Genomic DNA, 21,139 nt, shown 5'->3' on the forward strand with positions numbered 1-21,139 from the left:
TGACATTCTCATCTATTTCAGGAATAGGGAATAGCACGCTGAGCATCTGAGAGTTGTATTGACAGTACTCAGAGAACATCAGCTCTATGGCAAGCTGTCCAAGTGCAAGTTCTAGTTAGAGGAGGTACAGTTTCTGGGGCATGTTATTTCCTCACATGGTATTGTAGTGGATCCAAGCAAGATTGATATGGTGCTGAAATGGGAAAGACCACAGACTATGATCGAGGTACAGAGCTTCTTGGGATTGGCCAGATATTACAGGAGATTTATGGAGGGGTTCTTTAAAATGATGAGTCCTTTGACTCAACTTACCACAAAAGATTAACCTTTCTCCTGGACAGAAAAACGTGAAGAATGTTTCGAGGAGATGAAGAGGAGGTTGACTACCGCTCCGGTACATGTTATTCCAGATACTAGTAAACATTTTAAAGTATACTACGATGCATCATATCAGGGTTAGGGTTGTGTACTAATGCAGGAGAAGAGGCCAGTAGCCTATGCTTCTAGACAATTAAAGGTACATGAGAAGAACTACCCTACCCATGACTTAGAATTGGCTGCTGTAGTGTTTGCTCTTAAGACATGGAGACACTACTTGTATGGCTCCCAGTTCAAGGTTTTCAGCGATCACAAAAGCCTGAAATACCTATTTGATCAGAAGGAGTTGAATATGAGGCAGCGGTGATGGATGGAGTATCTCAAGGACTATGATTTTGAATTACTTTACCATCCTGGTAAAGCAAATGTAGTTGTGGATGCCTTGAGTCAGAAAAGGATGCATATATCAGCAATGATGGTGAAGGAGCTGGAATTTGATTGAGAAGCTCAGGGATATGAACCTGGGGATACAGTTGGGGGAAGATTCCATCAGATGCAGTGTTCTGACACTAACGAGTGATATCTTGGAGACTATCCAAGATTAGCAAAGGAATGATGCCGAGCTGCAACAATTTGTTAGCTGGTTAGGAATTGAGAAAGGGAAGGATTACACGATGGGATCAGATGGCATCCTGCGATTAGGATATAGAATTTGCGTGCCGGGAAATTGGAGATTGAGGAAGCAGATTCTATAGGAGGGGCACAAAAGTCGTCTTAGCATACACCCTGGTATGACTAAGATGTATCAGGACCTGAAGCTGTCCTTCTGGTGGAATGGGATGAAAACTGATGTTGTCGACTTTGTGGCATCATGCTTGGTGTGTCAAAAGGCCAAGATTGAACACCAGCGACCAGGGGGTACACTAGAGCCGTTAGACATCTCGTAGTGGAAATGGGATAGTATTACCATGGACTTCATGACTCACTTACTGAGGTCTATTAAAGGGCATGATTCAATTTGAGTGATAGTAGACAGGTTGACTAAATGTGCACATTTCCTCGCCATTAATCAGAAGTGGTCCTTGGACAAGTTGGCCGAGTTGTATGTACGAGAAGTGGTCAAGTTGCATGGTGTGCCAACCAGTATAGTATCCGACAGAGACCCAAGATTCACATCTCGTTTTTGGCTGTCGCTACAGGCAGCATTGGGGACCCAGTTGAGGATGAGTTTTGCATATTATCCCCAAACTGATGGGCAGTCAGAGCGGACGATCCAGTCATTGGAGGATCTTTTACGAGCTTGTGTGTTGGATCACATGGGAAGTTGGAGTTAGATGCTTCCATTGGTGGAATTCACTTACAATAACAATTATCACTCTAGTATCGGTATGGCACCGTATGAGGCTTTGTATGGGCGACGATGCAGGACACCTCTATGTTAGAACCAGGATGGTGAATCCTTGGTTTTGGGTCCAGAGTTCTTACAACAGACTTCAGAGAAGGTCAAGGCGATTTGTAACATCCCTACTGGAAATTACTTGATTAAAATGAATCAATAAAATAAATAAGAATAGATAAATTCAAATGTTATACTTTATTATTCCCAAAATGCGAGAAAATTTAAAACATTATTAATCGTGCCATAATTTAAATAACGATAAATAGTAACTTTATTACAAGTTCCAAAATTCGACAAGACAATGAAAATCATAAGAAAATCCCTAGCTCAAAATCCCCAAGCTAGCCCTTTCTCCGCCTCGGGTGTTAGCAGCATCACCTGTATCATCAACTGCTCCCGTGTAAAGAATTACACGATCATCGCCAAGCACAAACAAAAAGGGTGAGCTCAAAAGAATATAAGAAACATAAAAATTAAATAATATAAATACACCCAATTATATTCGCATAGTTAAACCATGGTCACATCCTTAATACCCTTAAGGCTTTTAAACCTCCAATTTAACAACAAAGTTAGCCATGGACTCAGGATTCATGATGCTCCCACGAACCTGCCCATTCGTGGTTCTGCCTCTATGAACCTTCCCGCTCGTAGTCCTACTCTACGGACTTGCACGCCCATAGTCCAACACATGTGATCCACTAGCTACGTACCTCCCCGCACGAAAGATCTCTCAACTGTGAGCACGAAACATACAAACCTACCTCGCTCGTATCCCCACAGGAGAGTAATTGAGTATGAACCTCCCCGCTCATATCATCACATGTCAACCACCATCCAAGAACCTATCCGCTCATGGCACAACATCTCCTGATCCACATTCTCATCAATGCGTACAAACAATACACACCAACTACACTAAACTCGCTTGGGCTAGAAGCTTTAGCTTAAGCGACCAGGCCTGTCTCGCTTAGGCTAAGCTTTCTCGCTTGAGCGAGCGTGCTACCATGGCTTACTTGTAAAGTCTCGCTTAGGCGAGCTCATCTCGCTTGGGCGAGATATCCCATCGCTCAACACCAACACCTCTCGCCTAGGCGGCGAGACAATAGAACACACAGTCATCAATCACGATTTCTCACTTAGACGAGTACTTCTCGCCTGAGCAAGGTACTCTATCACTCAAAGCATGGGCTACTCGCCTGAGCGAGACCCTCGAGCCCAACCTCCAAACCTCTCGATTTCTCGCTTAGGCGAGATACTCTCGCCTGAGCGAGCTGCTCTCGCCTGAGTGAGTTGCTCGAACAAAACCAGAATTCTAGTCTCTGCTATTTTTGCCTAGGCGAGCCTCACTCGCCTGAGCGAAAATATCAGACGCCTCCTCTATTTACACACCAAAACACCAAAAAACCATACCCAAACCACAATCAATAATTCCAAACAAACCAAAAACCAATAATTCCAAACAAACCAAAAACCATGCACACTTCGTATGGACCTTATTTAGAACCAATTTAACCACAATTTTGAGATTGGAGATAACATAATCATAAACCCAAATAATACCTCTATCATACTCATCCAGGGTATAAAGTATTGTTCAATAACATCAAATTAACAATCTTTCCAATTCATAACACATAGGCATGAGAATTCATGGCAAACAAGCATAAAATTTTGAGAATAGAACTCCTAATCATGCACATAACCTAATACATGAAAATAGCTCCCCTTACCTGGAAATCCTTGCTTCAAATGGTTGCCTAACCCTAGCTTTGTGATATCTAAGAACCCTCTTTTGCTTTCCCAATCAAAATACAGGTTTGCTCTCAAATCCTAAATTCACCTTTCCACTCAGAATTCGTGCTCCCTTCCCACTCTAGGTTTCAGACTTCAAAAACCCTCTTAATTGCCTAAATCTCCCTTGTATATGGCTCCTAATTGTGGTAAAAAGATATAAAACGAAAAATGGCCTTTTTAATGTCTATTATTACCTTTCATAGACCATTATGGCTGTTTTTCCCAACTCCTGCCCAATGTCTCTAAGGTTTCTCCACCCTTTCACATTCAACTCACAATTACATTAACAAAAATAAAGAAATCAATTTCGTTCTCAACAATGTTTGAACACACAACCATGGTATCACAAGACAAGTGAACAACCAATTCAACCAAATCATGTTTGTGATAATTTCTATAATTCTATAATTATGTTATCACTCAACTTAATCATGCATATCATTAAAATTAAAATAATTCAAACAACACACAAATAGCATACATAGGACTCGAACCCAAGTCCTTTCACACATTTAAGTACTCTCAACCACTTAAGCTAGTACTTTTCCACGTCACAACAATTAATATCAAATGCCATAAAAGCTTCTACTACCCGCATTTATTAAATAATTATTTATTTAATTATTTAAATTTATCGGGTCTTACATTCTCCCCACCTCAAAAATTGGACTTACTAAGAAACTAGAGCATTAGTCACTCCAAATGGCATTACTACATACTCGTAATATCCATACCTCGACCTGAATGCTATCTTCTGGACGTCTTCCGGTTTGACCAAGATTTGATGGTATCTATACCTCAAGTCAATTTTGGAAAACACATATGCCCCTCTTAGTTGATCAAGCAAATCATCGTCCTCGGTAGTAGGTACTTGTTCTTTATCGTCGGTTTATTCAACTGCCGGTAGTCTACACATAACCGAGAACTCCCATCCTTCTTTTTCACTAATAACACAGGAGCTCCCCATGGCGAGGCACTCGGTCTGATAAACTTTTTTCTCTAGCAGTTCCTCGATCTGCTTTTTCAACTCTGCCAACTCTGCTGGTCACATTCTATAAGGAGCCGCCGACACTGGACCCGCTCTAGGGATTAGATCAATAGAGAAATCTATGTCCCTGCTAGGTGGCAATTCAGGTATTTCATCGGGAAAAACGTCGGCATAGTCGTCGACTACCGGTATACTTCTAATATATTCTTCTAAGTTTTTCTTTTCTCCATGAGCCACTATCATGAAGCAAGTAGCTCCTTCTTCGATCTCCTTTAAGGCTCTATGAGTTGAGATCAACTTAATCCCTTCCGATTCTGGGACCACCACTCTGCGTCGTCCGCAATCAATGACAGTGTGATTACTTGACAATCAGTCCATTCCCAATATCACATCCAGTCCCTCCAAAGGCAAGCATACTAGGTTCACCTTGAATCACCTGCCCTCTACCTCCATCGAGCATCCAACACAGGTAGAATTAGTTGAAACTTGTCCAGATGCTGGTTTTGATACTATTAATTCGCATCCCAGATCATAAGTCGACAATCCCAGCTTCTTCACGCAGTCGTGAGATATGAAAGAGTGCGAAGCTCCTGAATCAAACAACACTAACACCTGGTTACCCAACAACAAGCAAAAGTCGAGTATAAGGCTACCTGACTGAGTGGCCTCCATGATTAAACTTTATAATTAAAATAAAGTGTGTATACAGGCAAATTGAATTTGGCCTTGTAACTGAAAGTAATAAAATGTAATAAATATTAATTCAAAATTTGTTGAGTCATAAATGAATGAATAATTTAAAATAAAATATTTTATTGATTCAAATAATCATAACAAAAATAATAGTAATTATAATAGTATTATAATAGCAAATATGTTAGACAACTGGTATATTAGAAAATACAAATTACTAAGGGGTACATTTCTTTAACAAACTCAAGCGTGATTTTTAGGAATTTATATGTTTTGCTCTTTAGTGTCCCCATTCTCACCGTCTTCAACAGTTGTAGTAGTACTAAAGTCTCATAAAAATAGTACATTGTAATACAAGTGCAACGATCACATCAAAATATTACCCTCTATATAACTAAGCACAGTATAAAAAATTTAATTAAGAGGAAAATATGAAAAGTTCAGGATGAGGGGTAGTCCATGAAACCTAATCAAATTACATATTCAAATGTCATATTAATGCATTTTGTATTCTGATATACTTGGATAATTTTTTTTCCATATTGTGTTTATATTTTGGTTATAGACATTGGAAATAAAAATATAAAGCATTACATATTTTTTAATATGAAACATGAGGAGAATAACTTGTTCTACTTATTTTTAATTTTTATTTCAAATTTTTCTAGACAAAAATGCAAACCAACATGAGTGAAATATGCGTTAATTATTATAAACGTATTCAATTCTTTTATGTAAAAAAACCACCACAATCTAATGTCTCTTGAGTGGGTAAATCCAAGCAAGTAAAATTGGCTAGAATCATCAACACAAACTGATGTATCAGTGTAAAATTATAGTCTAAGAGAACCTTTCAGAGCAAGGATAATTTCCACAGCATCCACAAAGCATATGTGTACATATTGTGTCGTAGAATAATTATGAAACATGAAACGACCACAGAAAATGAAGATACAAAGCCTTTGCTTTTGTGGCCACCCACCAATGCCAAATATCTCTTATAGTACTTCACGCTCATTGCATGATTAGATGTTCTACCAGTAAATGTAAATTTGCTCGTCCATCATCATCATCACCTTAGAATAGATAGAACATATAAGACTGTGAAATCTTCGGTATTTAAATATAATCCCCTTAATACATGTGCACCTGTGAGTACATAAAAAGATGAAAGAAGAAAGTTAATAGTTAACAGAAAGTAATTGAGTGATGAATACATATAGTATTGTAGTACATACTCAAATAGATGCTAACAGGAAAAGAGATGAAAAAAGAAGTTGCCTTTGACATTCAATAACATGGGGCACTTAAGGGAATTTCCTATTCTAACATACCAGATACTTAAATAAAGGAACAATTTCACATAAAAAATGTATAACACACATACACAGTTTTAGTTCAACCTAGTTGTTATCCAAACTAAATTTTTTTTATACATACTAAATTCACTAATTGTGGAAAAAGGGGAGGTAAAAGTTTATAGGAAATATCTAATAGAATACAGAATAAAAAGCCTCTAACTATTAATCGATGAAATAATTCTTATTCATCTCGATGAATAACTAATAGAATACAATATAAAATAAGTTTCATTTATCTCCATCAATATAAATGTTGTCATGTGAGCACCAATATTCATAATACATGTTGATAATCCATTTCCAAAAAGTGTTGCAATATCGGTCAAGTCAAATAAAACCTTACAAAAATGTTAGAAGCTAATTAAGAAATCTTGACAAAGAAATCACTTCCAAATTTATCATATTTTGTATTAATTCTTCTCCACCAACCCCGTTCTACAAATAAATTTCATAATGCATCAGAATCACAATTCTTGATATAGATTAAAGATATCATGACCATTATAGCACAAAGGATTTCTAAACCAAGAGAAGAAAGTCTGAGAGTACAAAAATTTGAACAAAATCATATGCAACAACTTCCAACCGTAAGACTTGGTTTTATTTGAAAAGTAAGGTTATAATATTATCAAGAGCAGCAACAAAACAATTACAACCACAATGATGATTATGTATCATCTCAGTCATTAATAGTAATTTATACCTGCAATCATCATATGAAGTTATAACAGCAAGTCCCTATATGGTAAAAAATTAAGTTTGGGTCCATTCTAAAATGAATTCAAATAGAAAAACAAAGCCATTAATCGACGTCAATAACCATGTCTACCAAAAAAAGTAGCTATAAAATTATCAACAAAACAATAAAAAATTAAAAGAGAATAATAAAATGCCGATACCATCATGAAACTATACTTACTTTCAAATCATTAGAAAGTTTTAAACCAATGTGGGGTTTGTGTGTGTCGTAAACCAATGTGGTTGTGGTTGTGGTTCTTTTGTTGTGCTCATACCTGATTGTACCCTCTTACTCACCCCACCAGAGTGCAGAGGAATTTTGTTGGATGCTATTGCATCTTCATTTCATCCTATAAATTAATCACATTGTTAATGTTGTCACTCCTTGGCAAAAGATTTTTTATGCTGGTCAAACCTGAAATTAGAGGGTGAAATTAAAGAAGGACATTACATTCATTGAATGTGTTGGGATGTAGGACCACTAATTTAACCAATTTTATTTACCATTGAATGAACACTTTGATTGAATCATTTTGTTGTCAAGTAGAAAGGTATGCTTGGATTATGTTTGTCCACACAAACATGATCATATATCACTTGAAAATATTTTCATATACCAAAGTAAAAAGTCTATTCCATGTTTAAGACTTCGATTTGTATAATAATATGTATAGTGAAAATCACACTACACCTAATAAGTGAATGAAAGATTATCATGACCAAATCCATTGTTGATTGAATACAGTTATACAAAACACAAACTATAAGTATAATAGTTTTTTTTTTGCTTATGCACACAAAAATAGAAGAAATAATTAATGAAAATTTATTAAAGTTGACAAATAGTGAATACTAATCCAATTGTGCCATAGATAAAGCCTGAAATAGTTGTGACCACAACAATAGCACTGGATTATAAGTGAGAAAAAACATGGACAATTACCTCTGCATCAAGGATAACATCTTTGACATGTGGATGTGTGAATTGCTTTCGCTTTGCATCATCATTCAAAGAATGGATGGAGTGCAACTTTGTTTCCAGCTTGGTCAGCAGCTTCTGATAAAGCTTTCTTGAATTGAGATTTTGAGGAGAATCTACCTTCTCGAATATAACCTGAAGGAAAGTAGAAATAAGAGTGCACTACTATCAAAACTCTAATGTTATGGTATGGATTCAAGTTTTGGTAGTTTGTGCCAATGACTCAATGCAGTGTAGTGTTAACATAGTAGTGAAATGGGCAATAAGGTATTTGATCAACACTTTCTTTTGAGCATAGGTCAGATAGTGGAGAAAAGAAACTCAATTTCAATAAAGAACCAGGTACTGTACTTGAAGGATAAGCACGGTCGGCTAGCAACCCGGGTAGAAAAGAAAAAAAATCGGATGTACAAATTGGAGTTGAGCATCCTACAGAAAAGGTGTTTGAAACGTGTGGACAATGAAAGCGGTGCGGGATATGTTCGGAACGGTGTGATGGAGAAAGAGTCCGGTAAGCAAATTAAAGCAATGCGATTTGAAAATGAAAGAGAAGAGACAACCAATTTTGTCGAAGAGGTTGAAGAAGAAGCAATGTTGTTGATGATGGGATGTAGCTCGAGGGATAAGCACAAACAAGTGGAGAAGTCAGCAAGAAGGTTGAGTGTCATAAATTAGTCCAGTAGCATGGAGCGGTCGTCAAGACGTGCAAATAGATCGGAAAGCTTAACAAAGAGTGTGGAGATCTCAGACAGCTCGATGGAGCATGTGGAGAGCTTTATGGAGCATGAGGCCAACTTAGTTAGCTCGGTGGAAAGTCTGGATAGCTTGATTAAGTTGGTGGAGCAAGTGGAGTGCCCATATCATTTGGGGGAGCAAGTGAACATCTCAGAAAGCTTAGCAGGGAACATAGGTAGCTCGGATAGCTCGTGGATTGTGGATAACTCAGATCTTGAACAAGAAGTGTTATGTTTGCAAGAGCAGTTGCGTGTTGAGAAGGATCTGAGAGTTGTACTAGAGGTGCAAGATGAGAAGTGGTGACTTGGAATGGATGATAAGTTTGGTGTGAAGGAGTGGAAATTTTTCCATCTCTTAAAGAGAGCTCGGCCCATTCAGAGGAACTTGGTTAATGGCAAGGCAGTCACAAAGATAATAAAGAACCCAGTAAAGGGTAAGTTAGCCAAGGTTAAGATGAAGTCGGTCAAAGAGAAGATCAAGTCGGTCAAAGAGAAGATCAAGTCGGACAAAGAGAAGATCAAGTTGGTTAAAGAGAAAAGCAAGTCAGCCATGGAGATAAAAGATTGTTCGGGACGAGAGAAGAAAAAAATTTAAGATTAGGGGGGAGTTTTGTTGGATAATCTTTAATTTTGTTAGATAATATTTAGATTATGTTTTAGATTATGGAGTTGTTTTTATTTAGCAAAGTGATAGGGTATTTTATATTTGGTGAATTAGATTTAAGTTAGTTGTTACTTTAGTTAGTTAGAGTATTTAAGATTTAGTTTGATAATATGGCATATTAGATAAGATAAGATTAGATTAAGATTTACACTACAAGAAAAAATATTTTTAACGGAGGTTTATTTTTACATTACCCAGGGTTAAAACCTCTACTAAGTTCTTTACCCGGGGTTTCGATTTCCCCCGCTAAACCATCCCTGGAGAATGTGTTAGCCAGGGTTTTTACGAACCCCGGGAAGCACCAATCAATAACGGAGGTTTTTGATCCTCTTATATTTAACATAGGTTTTAAAACCTCAGTTAAGTTTTGTGGGTTTAAAACCCCCAGTTAATTACCATGAATTTTGAAACCTCCGTAAAATATCGTGAATTTTGAAACCTCCATAAAATACTATGGGTTTTAGAACCTCCATAAAATAACATAGGTTTCAGAACTCCCATAAAATACCATGGGTTTCAAAACTCCCTAAAATACCCTGGGCTTCAAAACCTCCGTAAAATACTATAGTTTCAAAACCTCCGTAAAGTACCACAGATTTTTAAATTATTATTATATTTTTTTACTCATTTATCATTTATGTATTCATATATATTTTTTCAATCACAATTATTTACATTTATTCTATTTTTTTAATCTATATTTAATGAAATTATACATAAATAGATATAAACTCATCAAATTGACAAATTATTTATAGATAACTAAATGTATATCAAAGTATAACAAATATACGAATTCAAATTCAAATTCAAGTACCATATTAGTCAGCAAAACTATCATGAAGTACTGTAATGGTTCTCAAAACATAAAATGATTCAATTAACTTTCACATTATATTATATTCGTCAACTATCACATATGATTTTCCTCATGTCCATGTATTAGTTGGCACACTTCCTTGATCAGAAACCTACAATATAAATGTGAATCATAATTACAAATGTAAACTCTAAAAAATAAAAGAAGTTATGCAGTCTTAAACATTATCGGTGCAGGATTGAACATACACTACAAAAAAAATGGACATTTGTGACGGTTAAAATTACAAATTTTAGCAGTTAAAAATCATCACAAATAAAAATTACAAATTTTTAAAGACATTTTTTTGTATTTTGTTCAATCTAAATAATAAAGTTATTTATCTGAAGGTAGGTGAAGAACAAATAAGGAAGATATGTACCTATAGTTCGGCATTGTAATGGGGTGCCAATCTCTCCTCTGAACATTAGGATCAATCCATTAGTAGTTCATTCAAACAAGCTATTTCATATAAAAAATAAAATTCCCTGACGTAAATACTCCATGGAAATTTTAGCTATGATCAACATTTTGCAAAAAGTGTTCAATTTCTCATCTGTTGATTTTATAAGAGCAACCTTAATGAAGTGGAAAAAGTTATTTAGTACCCTTATTCAATCTCATCAACAACATTAACAAATTTTTCATGATTGATCCATGTTCACCATATTGATGAGTTTTACGTCGGATATAATTTCATTATTCAATACTATCAAAGAAAAAAAATGATTATATAAGAGAGAGCCCTCTTAATTGAGGCAGCAAGGAAAGCAAGAACAATCTCCTCATTCATAACAAAATGACTTAGATCACTCTCAGAAACTAAGGTAGAAACATGACCCGAATGATTCAACCGCACATAAAAATAGTTAATTTTTTGCTTGAATGGAAACTTAAATTTTAATGCCAAGTGTTATGAGGAATGAGAAGTAAAAAATATGTACCAGGATATCTTTCAGACCAGTAGATTGATCCTGTGGCAGGAACCAACAAGGTGAATAATGCCCCTTTTGGTCGAATTGCTGAAACAAGAGTGTATTCATCAATTGTGTGGCTAACTGCAGTAACATGTTTTGAGTGAACCCTTTAATCACTAGTAACCCTCTATCAGTAACCTATAAACAAAATTAATTATCAAATGCTTTAATGTAAGATCAGAAGGTTATCAAGTCTTGCATTTTAATGGCCAAGTGGGGTGATGCAAACACAATTACTTCTAAAAAATCTATCAAGTTAGGACACTCTTAGATAGTAGGACCACTTATAACTCAAGTTTTTGTCTTTCCTGCTCTATTAAAATTACCTTCACATCCGTATAAACTCGCGCATGTAGAATTTATGTGTATTGTGCATTGGCTTTTGCTTCTCTCTGAATGATGAAATGGATAACCTTGTCAAGAGTCCATTTAACTACCAAAATTGGTTTTCCAGTTACCAATATTTCATTGCAGGTTATTGCACCAACTCTAGAAATGTGGATCCTAATAATAGAAATCCTATAATGGATACTTTCTATTTGATTACTAGATAACTGCAACTGTTACAATTAAGTCAGTTTGGCAGGAATTGGTTTCCCCTTTCATTTCTTTCTTTGCTCTTGTAGTAATACAATGTTGATCGATCAGTTTGATTGAATATTCTTAGTTTGTTTACAAAGGTTATTTAGAATAGCAAAGTACTCACTCAGTCTAAAGACAATTTTATTGAACTCCAAGATAGATGTGTAGTCACAAAAGAAATGATAAGGTATGAAGAAAATGTATTGTATGACAAGATGTAGGTATGTATAGTTGTGATTGAGACAAAGATGACATAAAACTGGTTAACACTGTAAATTGCAACATGGTTACCACATTTTTTTATTCTATCCCATTTTACAAAAAATAATATGTAGTATTTACCTTCTCTTCAAGGGTATAAAATACAGATAAGAATTGAAAATCCTCAACTTCAACAAACCAGGAAGAAACTATATATATATATATATATATATATATATGTGTGTGTGTGTGTGTGTGTGTGTGTGTGTGTATGATGCTTGAAATATTGGGAGTTAAAAACAACCAACAAAGAAAATAGGAATCCCCCAACAGAACTATTAATAATAAGAGAACTGTGGCAAAATGCACAGGTTTATGCTCTGTACCTATCAAGACAACTTCAGCTTCAGGACCAAAGAATAATATGCTGTACATATATATATATATATATATATATATATATTATTTATAGAGTTCCTTATTCTTCCCTGTTATATTCATCAATGATAAGCGATCAAATGACAAAGGCAGTAATTAAAAATGTGAAAAAATATTCTAAAGAACTAATTTTCATAAATTTCAACAATTATTTTTTCATTAGGTGTTATCAACTTTACCAAGTGATCTAGTGTCCGTAGTCGTCAGCCACCACAAAGAAAAAAAAAGAAAATGCTCTTTGACTCCACGCCTGGGAAGGTCATATCAGTGCTTTATCTCTCTGGCACATCATAAATTTCTGCACTGTAAACCCATTATCATTCTGCAATGCTTGTTAGGTGGGTGATGCTGCAAGATATTTTAAATTTGTCCCAGGTGGCAAAACAAAATATTAAATGCACACAAAATAATAAAACTTAAAAGTCAAAAATAGGCCTAACATAACATAAACATTAATAACTCACAGAAACTAACATAACACAGTAAAAAACACTTAATTAAATGTCAGTACGTGTCACAATCCCTTGGAACTAATAAGAAAATTACTATATCAATTCGCAGAATCTCAAAATAAAAACAAAAGAAGAAGCAAAAGCAGGTTTGAAATGAAGACCCTCAACTAAAACACCATTGGATTTGAGTCCAAGAATCTCCTTGTTACTTTGCTTTGTCAAACTCCTCTAAAACCTTGCTCAAAACAGATTCAACCAATTGTTCTGTGCACAAGAAAAATATTAAAAACTAGATTTAAAGGAACTTTTTCTCTTAGGATTGTGAATGACTAAAACAAAGTGAAGCAGCATACTATGTTTAGGACATCTTTTATGGTCATCATTCCTATCTAATGAAGCCTATAAAACTTCACTAAGAAGACTGACAGAATTACCTGCTCACTTAAAATTAAAAGTTGCTTTATAAGGAAGAGTTGTCCATTTGTGATGATCTTTTTGATATTAATTTGCTTGCTTTTTGTGGCAGACAGAGGAAGCATAACAGAGAAGGTTTAGACTAATCACATTGTCAAATTTAAATACTTAGTTATCTTCTTGCTAGTAACAAAAAGGTCATTGATATACTGTAGAGAGCAAATTTTCTGCCAATTTAATATCCATCATGTATACTATCACAAGAAGTAACTCATCCACAACAAATAGCTTAGCAGGAGTATTACCAGTGTTAATACATGGCTACATAAGTGGTATTCCCAAGTACAACAAACATGAACATCAAAGGATTGAGTCCCTGCAAACAGGACCATTTCCACACATAGATTTTACTGTGCTCCTATTCAATGAAACCTCAGATTTCCCTGAGCATCATTTCAATTCACCAAAGCTACCAAGGTCACAATTGACGGAGGTGGTCTACTATTCACTAACTAAAAAGTGAAGTAATTTACTGCACTATGACAAGAAAAAATCTCAGCACTAAGCACACAGTGTAATGCGCTCCAATAGAATTTTAAGTATCATTATGGTGGATCATAACAAGTAAGAAGTAACATATAATCATCCATTAGAATTTTTTTTTCAATGGAATTTCAACCAATATTAAAAAGTGGATTCAAAAGTTTTTTTTTTCATTCTGAAAATGTTTATGTAACACAAATGGGGTTGCTTTTACTACCTGAGTTATTTCTCAGTGGTGTTAACAAAGTAACCATCTTGAAGGAGGTTCTTGATAATCCATGAACCAATAAAGCTTGTTCCTCTTGTTACACAAACTCTTCCTCTAATTACTATTTAATGTGCCATTAATGCATAAGCAATAACAATGTTTGATAACTACACTTAGTCTCCACACAGAATTTGAGAAATAAACAAAAGGTTGTCTACATCTAAATCTTGAACCTCTTGAGAAGCTTGTAACATATTTGCATCAGAAGCCTTCTAAAAGAATTTATAAAAGCAACAAAAGCATTGAAAACTTAATAAAAAACAACATAATAATTATTAAAGACAAAATATTGAAGAGAAAAACCTGTAACAGTGAAGCCCCCCATCTATATGCTCCTAGATTGATGCAGTCTTTTTGCCAAACCAAGCAGCCCCAAAGCAAGTCCATATTGTGCAGGCACACACTGTGGTGAAATCTCCAAAGCTTGTCAAAATTGTTCAACTACCTTCTCGTAGAAAGACTCAAAGTTTAACATATCATCAAAAACAGAAACAGTTGAGTAGTAATAGAACAACTTCATCAAACATTTGTTAGATACAATACACTTTAATATTTTTCAAGTATGGGTTTAGAGACAGAGTATTCTATCTTGTCTTCTGCATTTCCTAGGTGCTATAATTTGATAAATTATAAAACTAAACATAAGTACAACCATAACCACCAGAAAAAAAAATGTATAGTAAGGAAATAGAAATCTACCAAATTCAAAGTCCAACCAGATAATGCTAACTAAATGCTAACTATTACTTTGTATCAAAGGAAAAAATTTCACAAATGAGGAACTTTTGATACAATGTCTATATATACTGCAAAATATCAATCTAGAGATAGTTGTAGTTGTCTAACAAATAACAGTTATAAACGATTTTAACAGAAAAAATTGACAAGTAAAAAGTACGTTTAACTATTTATAAATGAATTTGCAATTCTTCATGAAGATAAGTTCACCCTTGAGCAATGAATGATCATAGCAAGAATAATCTATAATCATATTTCTTAAACTCTAACATGAATTTATAATTCTTCATGAAGATAAGTTCATCCTTGAGCTGCTCCAAGTGCTACTTCAGCATATCACCACATTCAATCACTCTATTACTAACAAATTTCAACTTGTATAAATGACAAATTTCAAGTTAGGAGCAGAGAGGAACAATTAATTACCATAAGAATCGAAGCCGAAGGTAGGAGCACCGTTGTTGGGTTTGGGATGCTTGTCGTCGAGTAGAATTTGCTCCACGCGTTGCCAAGACTGATTTCGTTGTCGATGAAGGAGGTAAAGGCGGCGGAAGAACAATCGACGTCGTCATTGCCGTTTGATGAAAGCGTTGGCGGTAAGATGAATGTCGATTTCATATTCTTCAGCGATGGCAGAGTCACCAAATTCCTTCACATGCTCATGGTAGACATACTTCTCGTGATCGGTGAACGCGACTTTGAAGTCAAAGGTCTCGTTCCAATCAAACCCTAGCTCGACGAAGGCATGTTTTTCGTAACTGTCCTCGCGCGACGAGTCGAGGATCGACTCCACTACGCTGGCCGAGTACACGAATCATGTGGCGAGGAGGTCACCGAGCTTCGGATCCTCAAAGTTGATCTCCCAGACATAGGACTCAAAGTTGATCATTGTACTTGTAGCCACCGGAGGAGATGGAAAAAATTTGGTTAAATTATCCTGTCAAATTTTCAAATGCTAACTTCCTGTAAATATAAATTTATAAAAAAAGTTTCTACGAAAAGATACAAAATTGCTGCGAATTTAAATTTTGTATGAAAAAATTTATAAAATAAATAAATTTTTCAATAACTTTTATATCAAAATTCGACAAAAATAAATTTAGTAAAATTTGTAAGAAATTTGGAATTTTTATAATATTTTCCTGCGAAATTTTAAAATTATTTAATATGTTATTTGCTTATATAAATTTGTAACAAAATTCGTAATAAATATAAAAAAAAATTGTGAAATTTGCTAGAAATCAAAATTGGTAAGAAAAAATCATATAATAAGTAAATTCTTGGAAAATTTTGCAAGAAAATTTTATGAATTTTTTTCACAACAAATCTTACAAATAAATCATAAATTTTTAGTAGTGTACAAAAGAGAAAACCTTTATAAAAGTTACAACCAAAACAATTAAATTTGAAATAATATAAAAAAAAATTTGACGATTAAAAAAATTAACAGAAAACAAAAATGTTTTTAGCGGTTTTTTTTCACTGTTACAAAATAAACGTAAATAAAAAATGTTTTTATTGTAGTGACTTTAGGATAATTTTATATAACAAAATTCACCTGAATTAATTGTGGAAGACTTTTCTTTTAACAAAATAATCTACATGTATTTTTTTAATAAATAACTTTTAAAGAATTACATATATTTTCGTAGAAATAAATTGGCAAAAAATAGTAAAAGTAATAATTGTATACATTTTATGGAGTTTGAACATGGAGTTTGAAAGAAACCTAGACTATTTTCTAGAGTTTTAAAACTAAATCTTTGTAATTTAGCAAAGATTTTAAAAACCTATACTACTTTGTAGAGGTTTAACACTAAACCTTTGTAATTTAAGGGAGGTTTTAAAAATCTAAACTATTTTTTAGAGGTTTAAAGTTAAACCTTTGTAATTTAACGGAGGTTTTGAAAACCTACACTATTTTATAGAGGTTTAACACTAAACCTTTGTAATTTAAGGGAGGTTTTAAAAACCTAAACTATTTTTTAGAGGTTTAAAGTTAAACATTTGTAATTTAACAGGGGTTTCGAAAACCTACACTATTTTATAGAGGTTTAACACTAAACCTTTATAATTTAACGGAGATTTTAAAAACCTCAGTTAAGTTAATCTATTACTAAGGTTATATTAACCTTCGCTAAATAACTCCCGTTAAATGCAATTTTTTTTGTAGTGTTAGTTTGATTTGTTAATATTTGATTTGTAATTGGCTATATAATAGCTCATTCTCTATCAATGAAAAATATCACAGTGAGTTACATTGCATATCCTTTTAGCGTGTGTGAGTTTTTTCCAACAATAGATACTTGGTTTAATGTCTTCCTTAAAAGAGTCGCTTGAAGGAAATTTTTGTAAGACTGAGTCTTTGTCGTCAAGTTTAGCACCCAAGAATGCATTCCTAGAAGACTAGAAGACTGACATTTTTTATTATATATTTTTATCTATAAATATCTTTTTTTTTGTTTTCATGGTAGTGATTTTGGATTTTTGATGTAGAAAGTTTTTCATCAACTTTCTCCTCTTAGACATGAAACTTCTTTAAAAGTTATTCATTTTTTTTATTCTTCTTTTATATCTTTTTCACTTTTAACATTCTCCTCTTTCATCAAATTTAAAGCAAAACTTTTTCTTTTGATATTTCTCCTCTTGGACATGAAACTTTTTTAAAAATTATTATTTTTTAATTTTTCTTTTATATCTTTTTCATTTTTATTATTCTCCTCTTTCATCAAATTTATAGCAAAACTTTTTTTTGGAATACTTGTTGATTTGTGACTTTAATCATCCAAAATTTGTTTACAAAGTAACATTTGAGAAACGTTTAACCAATTTTGATTAATTTTAATGAGATATAAGACAAAAAAATTTAATGACACCTTAATATATTTTAATTGCAATTGCTAATATACCTTCCACGACCATTTGTTCTCCGCTACAACAAAAATTAGATAAAATGCAATAAAATCGATCCGTTACAACAAAAAATGATTTTATCAGGAGTTTTATTTAATTATGGAGGTTTTAACCCCACTAAGTAAATTTCCCAAAATTTATATTTTCCCGATTAAAACCAGCATTGTTGACAAATTATCAATTGTTGTGAGTAATCCTAGTAAATCGGAAGTTCCCTACGGTTTCATAATTATCATAAATTACCAAAGGTTTTATATATTCATAATGGTTCTAACGTTCTATTTAAATAATATCATTACGATGCATAATAAAAGGTAAAGTCATAGGGTATAAACGTTACCCCTTACAATTATCCAAAAGTACTTAGAAGGAAAATTAAGGTACACCACAATGTCAATATCAAGACAGAGAAAGAAGTTTAACAGTATTAAAGTAAGTGCTCCAAAAGCAAAATAATACAAGACTACAGCCCAAAAAGGAAACTCAAAGATAGGCGGGATTTGACCTAGGACGAACTAAGCAACGGTTATAGAAATAATACAAGACTACAGCCCAAAAAGGAAACTCAAAGATACAGCCCAATAATCACCCTGATTACCACGGGAAGTTCTCGCATCTGCTCACATCAGTAAATTGATGATCATCGCAAAAGAAGAAAAACCACACATAGCACATACAAACAAGTAGAAAGGGTAAGTTAGGGTAGAAAAACGATTTATCATACTATTTCATACAATTTTATAGAAAAAGATACATACATCAACCAAGCATGTGAAGACTCGCAAACAAGACACTACGACTCAAGACACGATTATCCGGAAACATATAATTAGTCGGATTCACCGGATGCTTGCACTTGTGGTGGCCTCTACTACTCAGCAAAGCCAATTGCCAATAGATTTCACCCTACCACTCACAAGGTTAGCCTTCAAACATCTAAGGTCATTATCCTGCCAAAGACTAGGGCCTCTTGCTACTCGCACCACTTGAATTAGTACGCTCTACGTGAGACTCATTGACTCTTTAGAGTGTCAGGATGCAATCCTTACTTGAATCCTTACTAAATTATATAATAAGGCACTACCACGAACTTCGTGGAATTACGTCCTAAGCATGAGGCACCACCATGAGCTCCCACTAACAGGTGTCATGGAATTACGTCCTGACCAATGAGGCACTACCACGAAACCCTCATGGAATTACGTCCTGACCAATGAGGCACCACCATGAGATCTCACCTAGAGATTCATGGAATTATGTCCTGATCACACCAAAATCATGTTTCTCCAACCAACATAAAGTCATTATACATACCAATTCCATATCAACATTTATAACCAACCATCCCATTCATGTTACATGCAAAGATCATGCCAAACTCATCAATTTCAACCCATAAACCATTCAATACATGCAAAATCGGTTATTTCGGGTTTTAACATAGTAATCAAACCAAACATGTGGCAAACATCCAAGAACAGGGAAGAAAACAAGACTTTGGCACATTCTCGCCAAATTCTCCTGAAAGGTCTCGCTCAGGCGAAAGGGTTCTCTCACTCAGGCGAGCTCCTCTCGCCTAGGCGAGAGGTCAAAAAGTGGGAACAATGGCCTTCATGTTCTCTTGCTTAGGTGAGACCTCCTCGCCTGAGCGAGATGGACTCTCGCTTAAAACAGGAGCTCGTTACCTGAGCAACAACTTGCGCAAGTTCCAGGGAGGAACTTCTAGTACTCTCGCTTAGGCGAGACTGGCTCGCCTGGGCGAAAATACTAGGTTTCTCCACTGTTCACGCGTGCAACAAGCAATCATTCGAAACCAAACAATATTTTTAACAGTTCCCAAACAATTATAATAGCAACCAAGAATCAAACTCACGAAACAAAACCAGAGCAAGCAAAAAACCGCAAGAAATAGTAAACCCTAGCTTCTCTTACCTTATCAAGAGCTATTGTGAGGGGGTTTAAGCTAGCAGAATGGCACCACAGCTCCAAGGACAGCTTCTCAAGTTGAAATCACTAACATCTGAACAAGGACGGGTTACAACGATGAACCCTAAATGGAACCACAAGAAGAATCCAGCCGAGGAAAAAGAGTAAGAGCTGAAAAATAACTTACGTGAGCGAAAAAGTGGGTTTGAGCTGACTTCAAGACAAATGGGATTCAAAACCCTAGCAAAGCTCAGTTGAGGGAAAGGAGAGGAAAGAGGAGCTGGTTCGTTTCTAGAAAACAGAAGAATGAGTGAGTTAGGCTACTCTAGGAGTTTTGGACACCCCATGAGCCGGTCCTAAGCCCAACTGATTTAAGACATGCCCTTAAACATTGGGGCAGAAATAATTGAACCTTACAATGGCAAAATTTGAGTAACACAAACAAAAGGACCTAAGTTCAAATATAGGATAAAACAAATTTATTAGTTTTTCACGAGTATTAAATACCATAGGAATGATGGTGCAAACAAATAAATAGATCTAGGCAGCGCAAGTATTGATTCTAGTTACTTTAGATTCACATTTTTTTCTGTAAAATATAACATCAAATATTTTAAAGTAGAGATAACGATCTCAGACTTAACTTTCACCATAGGTTGTTTTCTTCATCCAACAAAGAAACTTGTAAATATTTCCTCATTTCAGTAATACTTGCCATCAACGTATGACAAAAGCTGCGGCCTGGAATGTCCTTGCTGAAAATGACCAAGTATATATACATAGATACTTGGTTTAGTGTCTTCCTTAAAAGAGTCGCTTGAAGGAAAATTTTGTAAGACTGAGTCTTTGTCGTCGAGTTTAACACCCAAGAATGCATTCCTAGAAGCCTTCCTAACTCTTGTCTATATCCAAAATAACTTTCCAGAATAACTCGCTCTACACCAATGAAACCAGAACTGCAAAGGTACGACAGCCAAGCTTGTCGTATGAAAGTTTAATGTTTGTTTATCAGTCAACTTCGTTAAAGTTTGACACCTCTAGTAAGATATTGGTGTTTGCCTTTCTTTCAATTTAATCATTTTTAGAACACTAATATCAAGGCTTGACCAAATAACAAAGTGTATTCACTCGCCATGCACATTAGGAATGGTCACAAC

General features: G+C 34.7%; 1 protein-coding gene and 1 long non-coding RNA gene across 11 annotated transcripts; both read right to left on the reverse strand.

Moving 5' to 3' along the window:
- Positions 1-4,559: 4,559 nt before the first annotated feature.
- Positions 4,560-5,174, reverse strand: LOC114165462. The gene is made up of 2 exons (XM_028050081.1): positions 4,939-5,174; positions 4,560-4,830 (listed from the first exon to the last, which is right to left on the reverse strand). Exons 1-2 carry the CDS (start codon positions 5,172-5,174, stop codon positions 4,560-4,562), a joined length of 507 nt encoding a protein of 168 aa, XP_027905882.1.
- Positions 5,175-10,454: 5,280 nt separating this feature from the next.
- LOC114165800 lies at positions 10,455-16,075 on the reverse strand. 10 transcript variants are annotated; one of them, XR_003599798.1, is made up of 6 exons: positions 15,570-16,075; positions 12,908-14,850; positions 12,677-12,778; positions 11,475-11,645; positions 10,913-10,950; positions 10,455-10,642 (listed from the first exon to the last, which is right to left on the reverse strand). It is a non-coding gene; the product is annotated as an uncharacterized LOC114165800 (long non-coding RNA). The 10 variants fall into 10 exon arrangements; XR_003599796.1 differs by having other exon boundaries at positions 10,456-10,642; positions 12,677-13,970; positions 14,709-14,850; XR_003599804.1 differs by having other exon boundaries at positions 10,458-10,642; positions 12,677-13,031; positions 14,709-14,850.
- Positions 16,076-21,139: the final 5,064 nt, after the last annotated feature.

Source organism: Vigna unguiculata, chromosome 10, assembly GCF_004118075.2.
Source record: "Vigna unguiculata cultivar IT97K-499-35 chromosome 10, ASM411807v1, whole genome shotgun sequence".
Taxonomy (NCBI): Eukaryota; Viridiplantae; Streptophyta; class Magnoliopsida; order Fabales; family Fabaceae; genus Vigna; species Vigna unguiculata.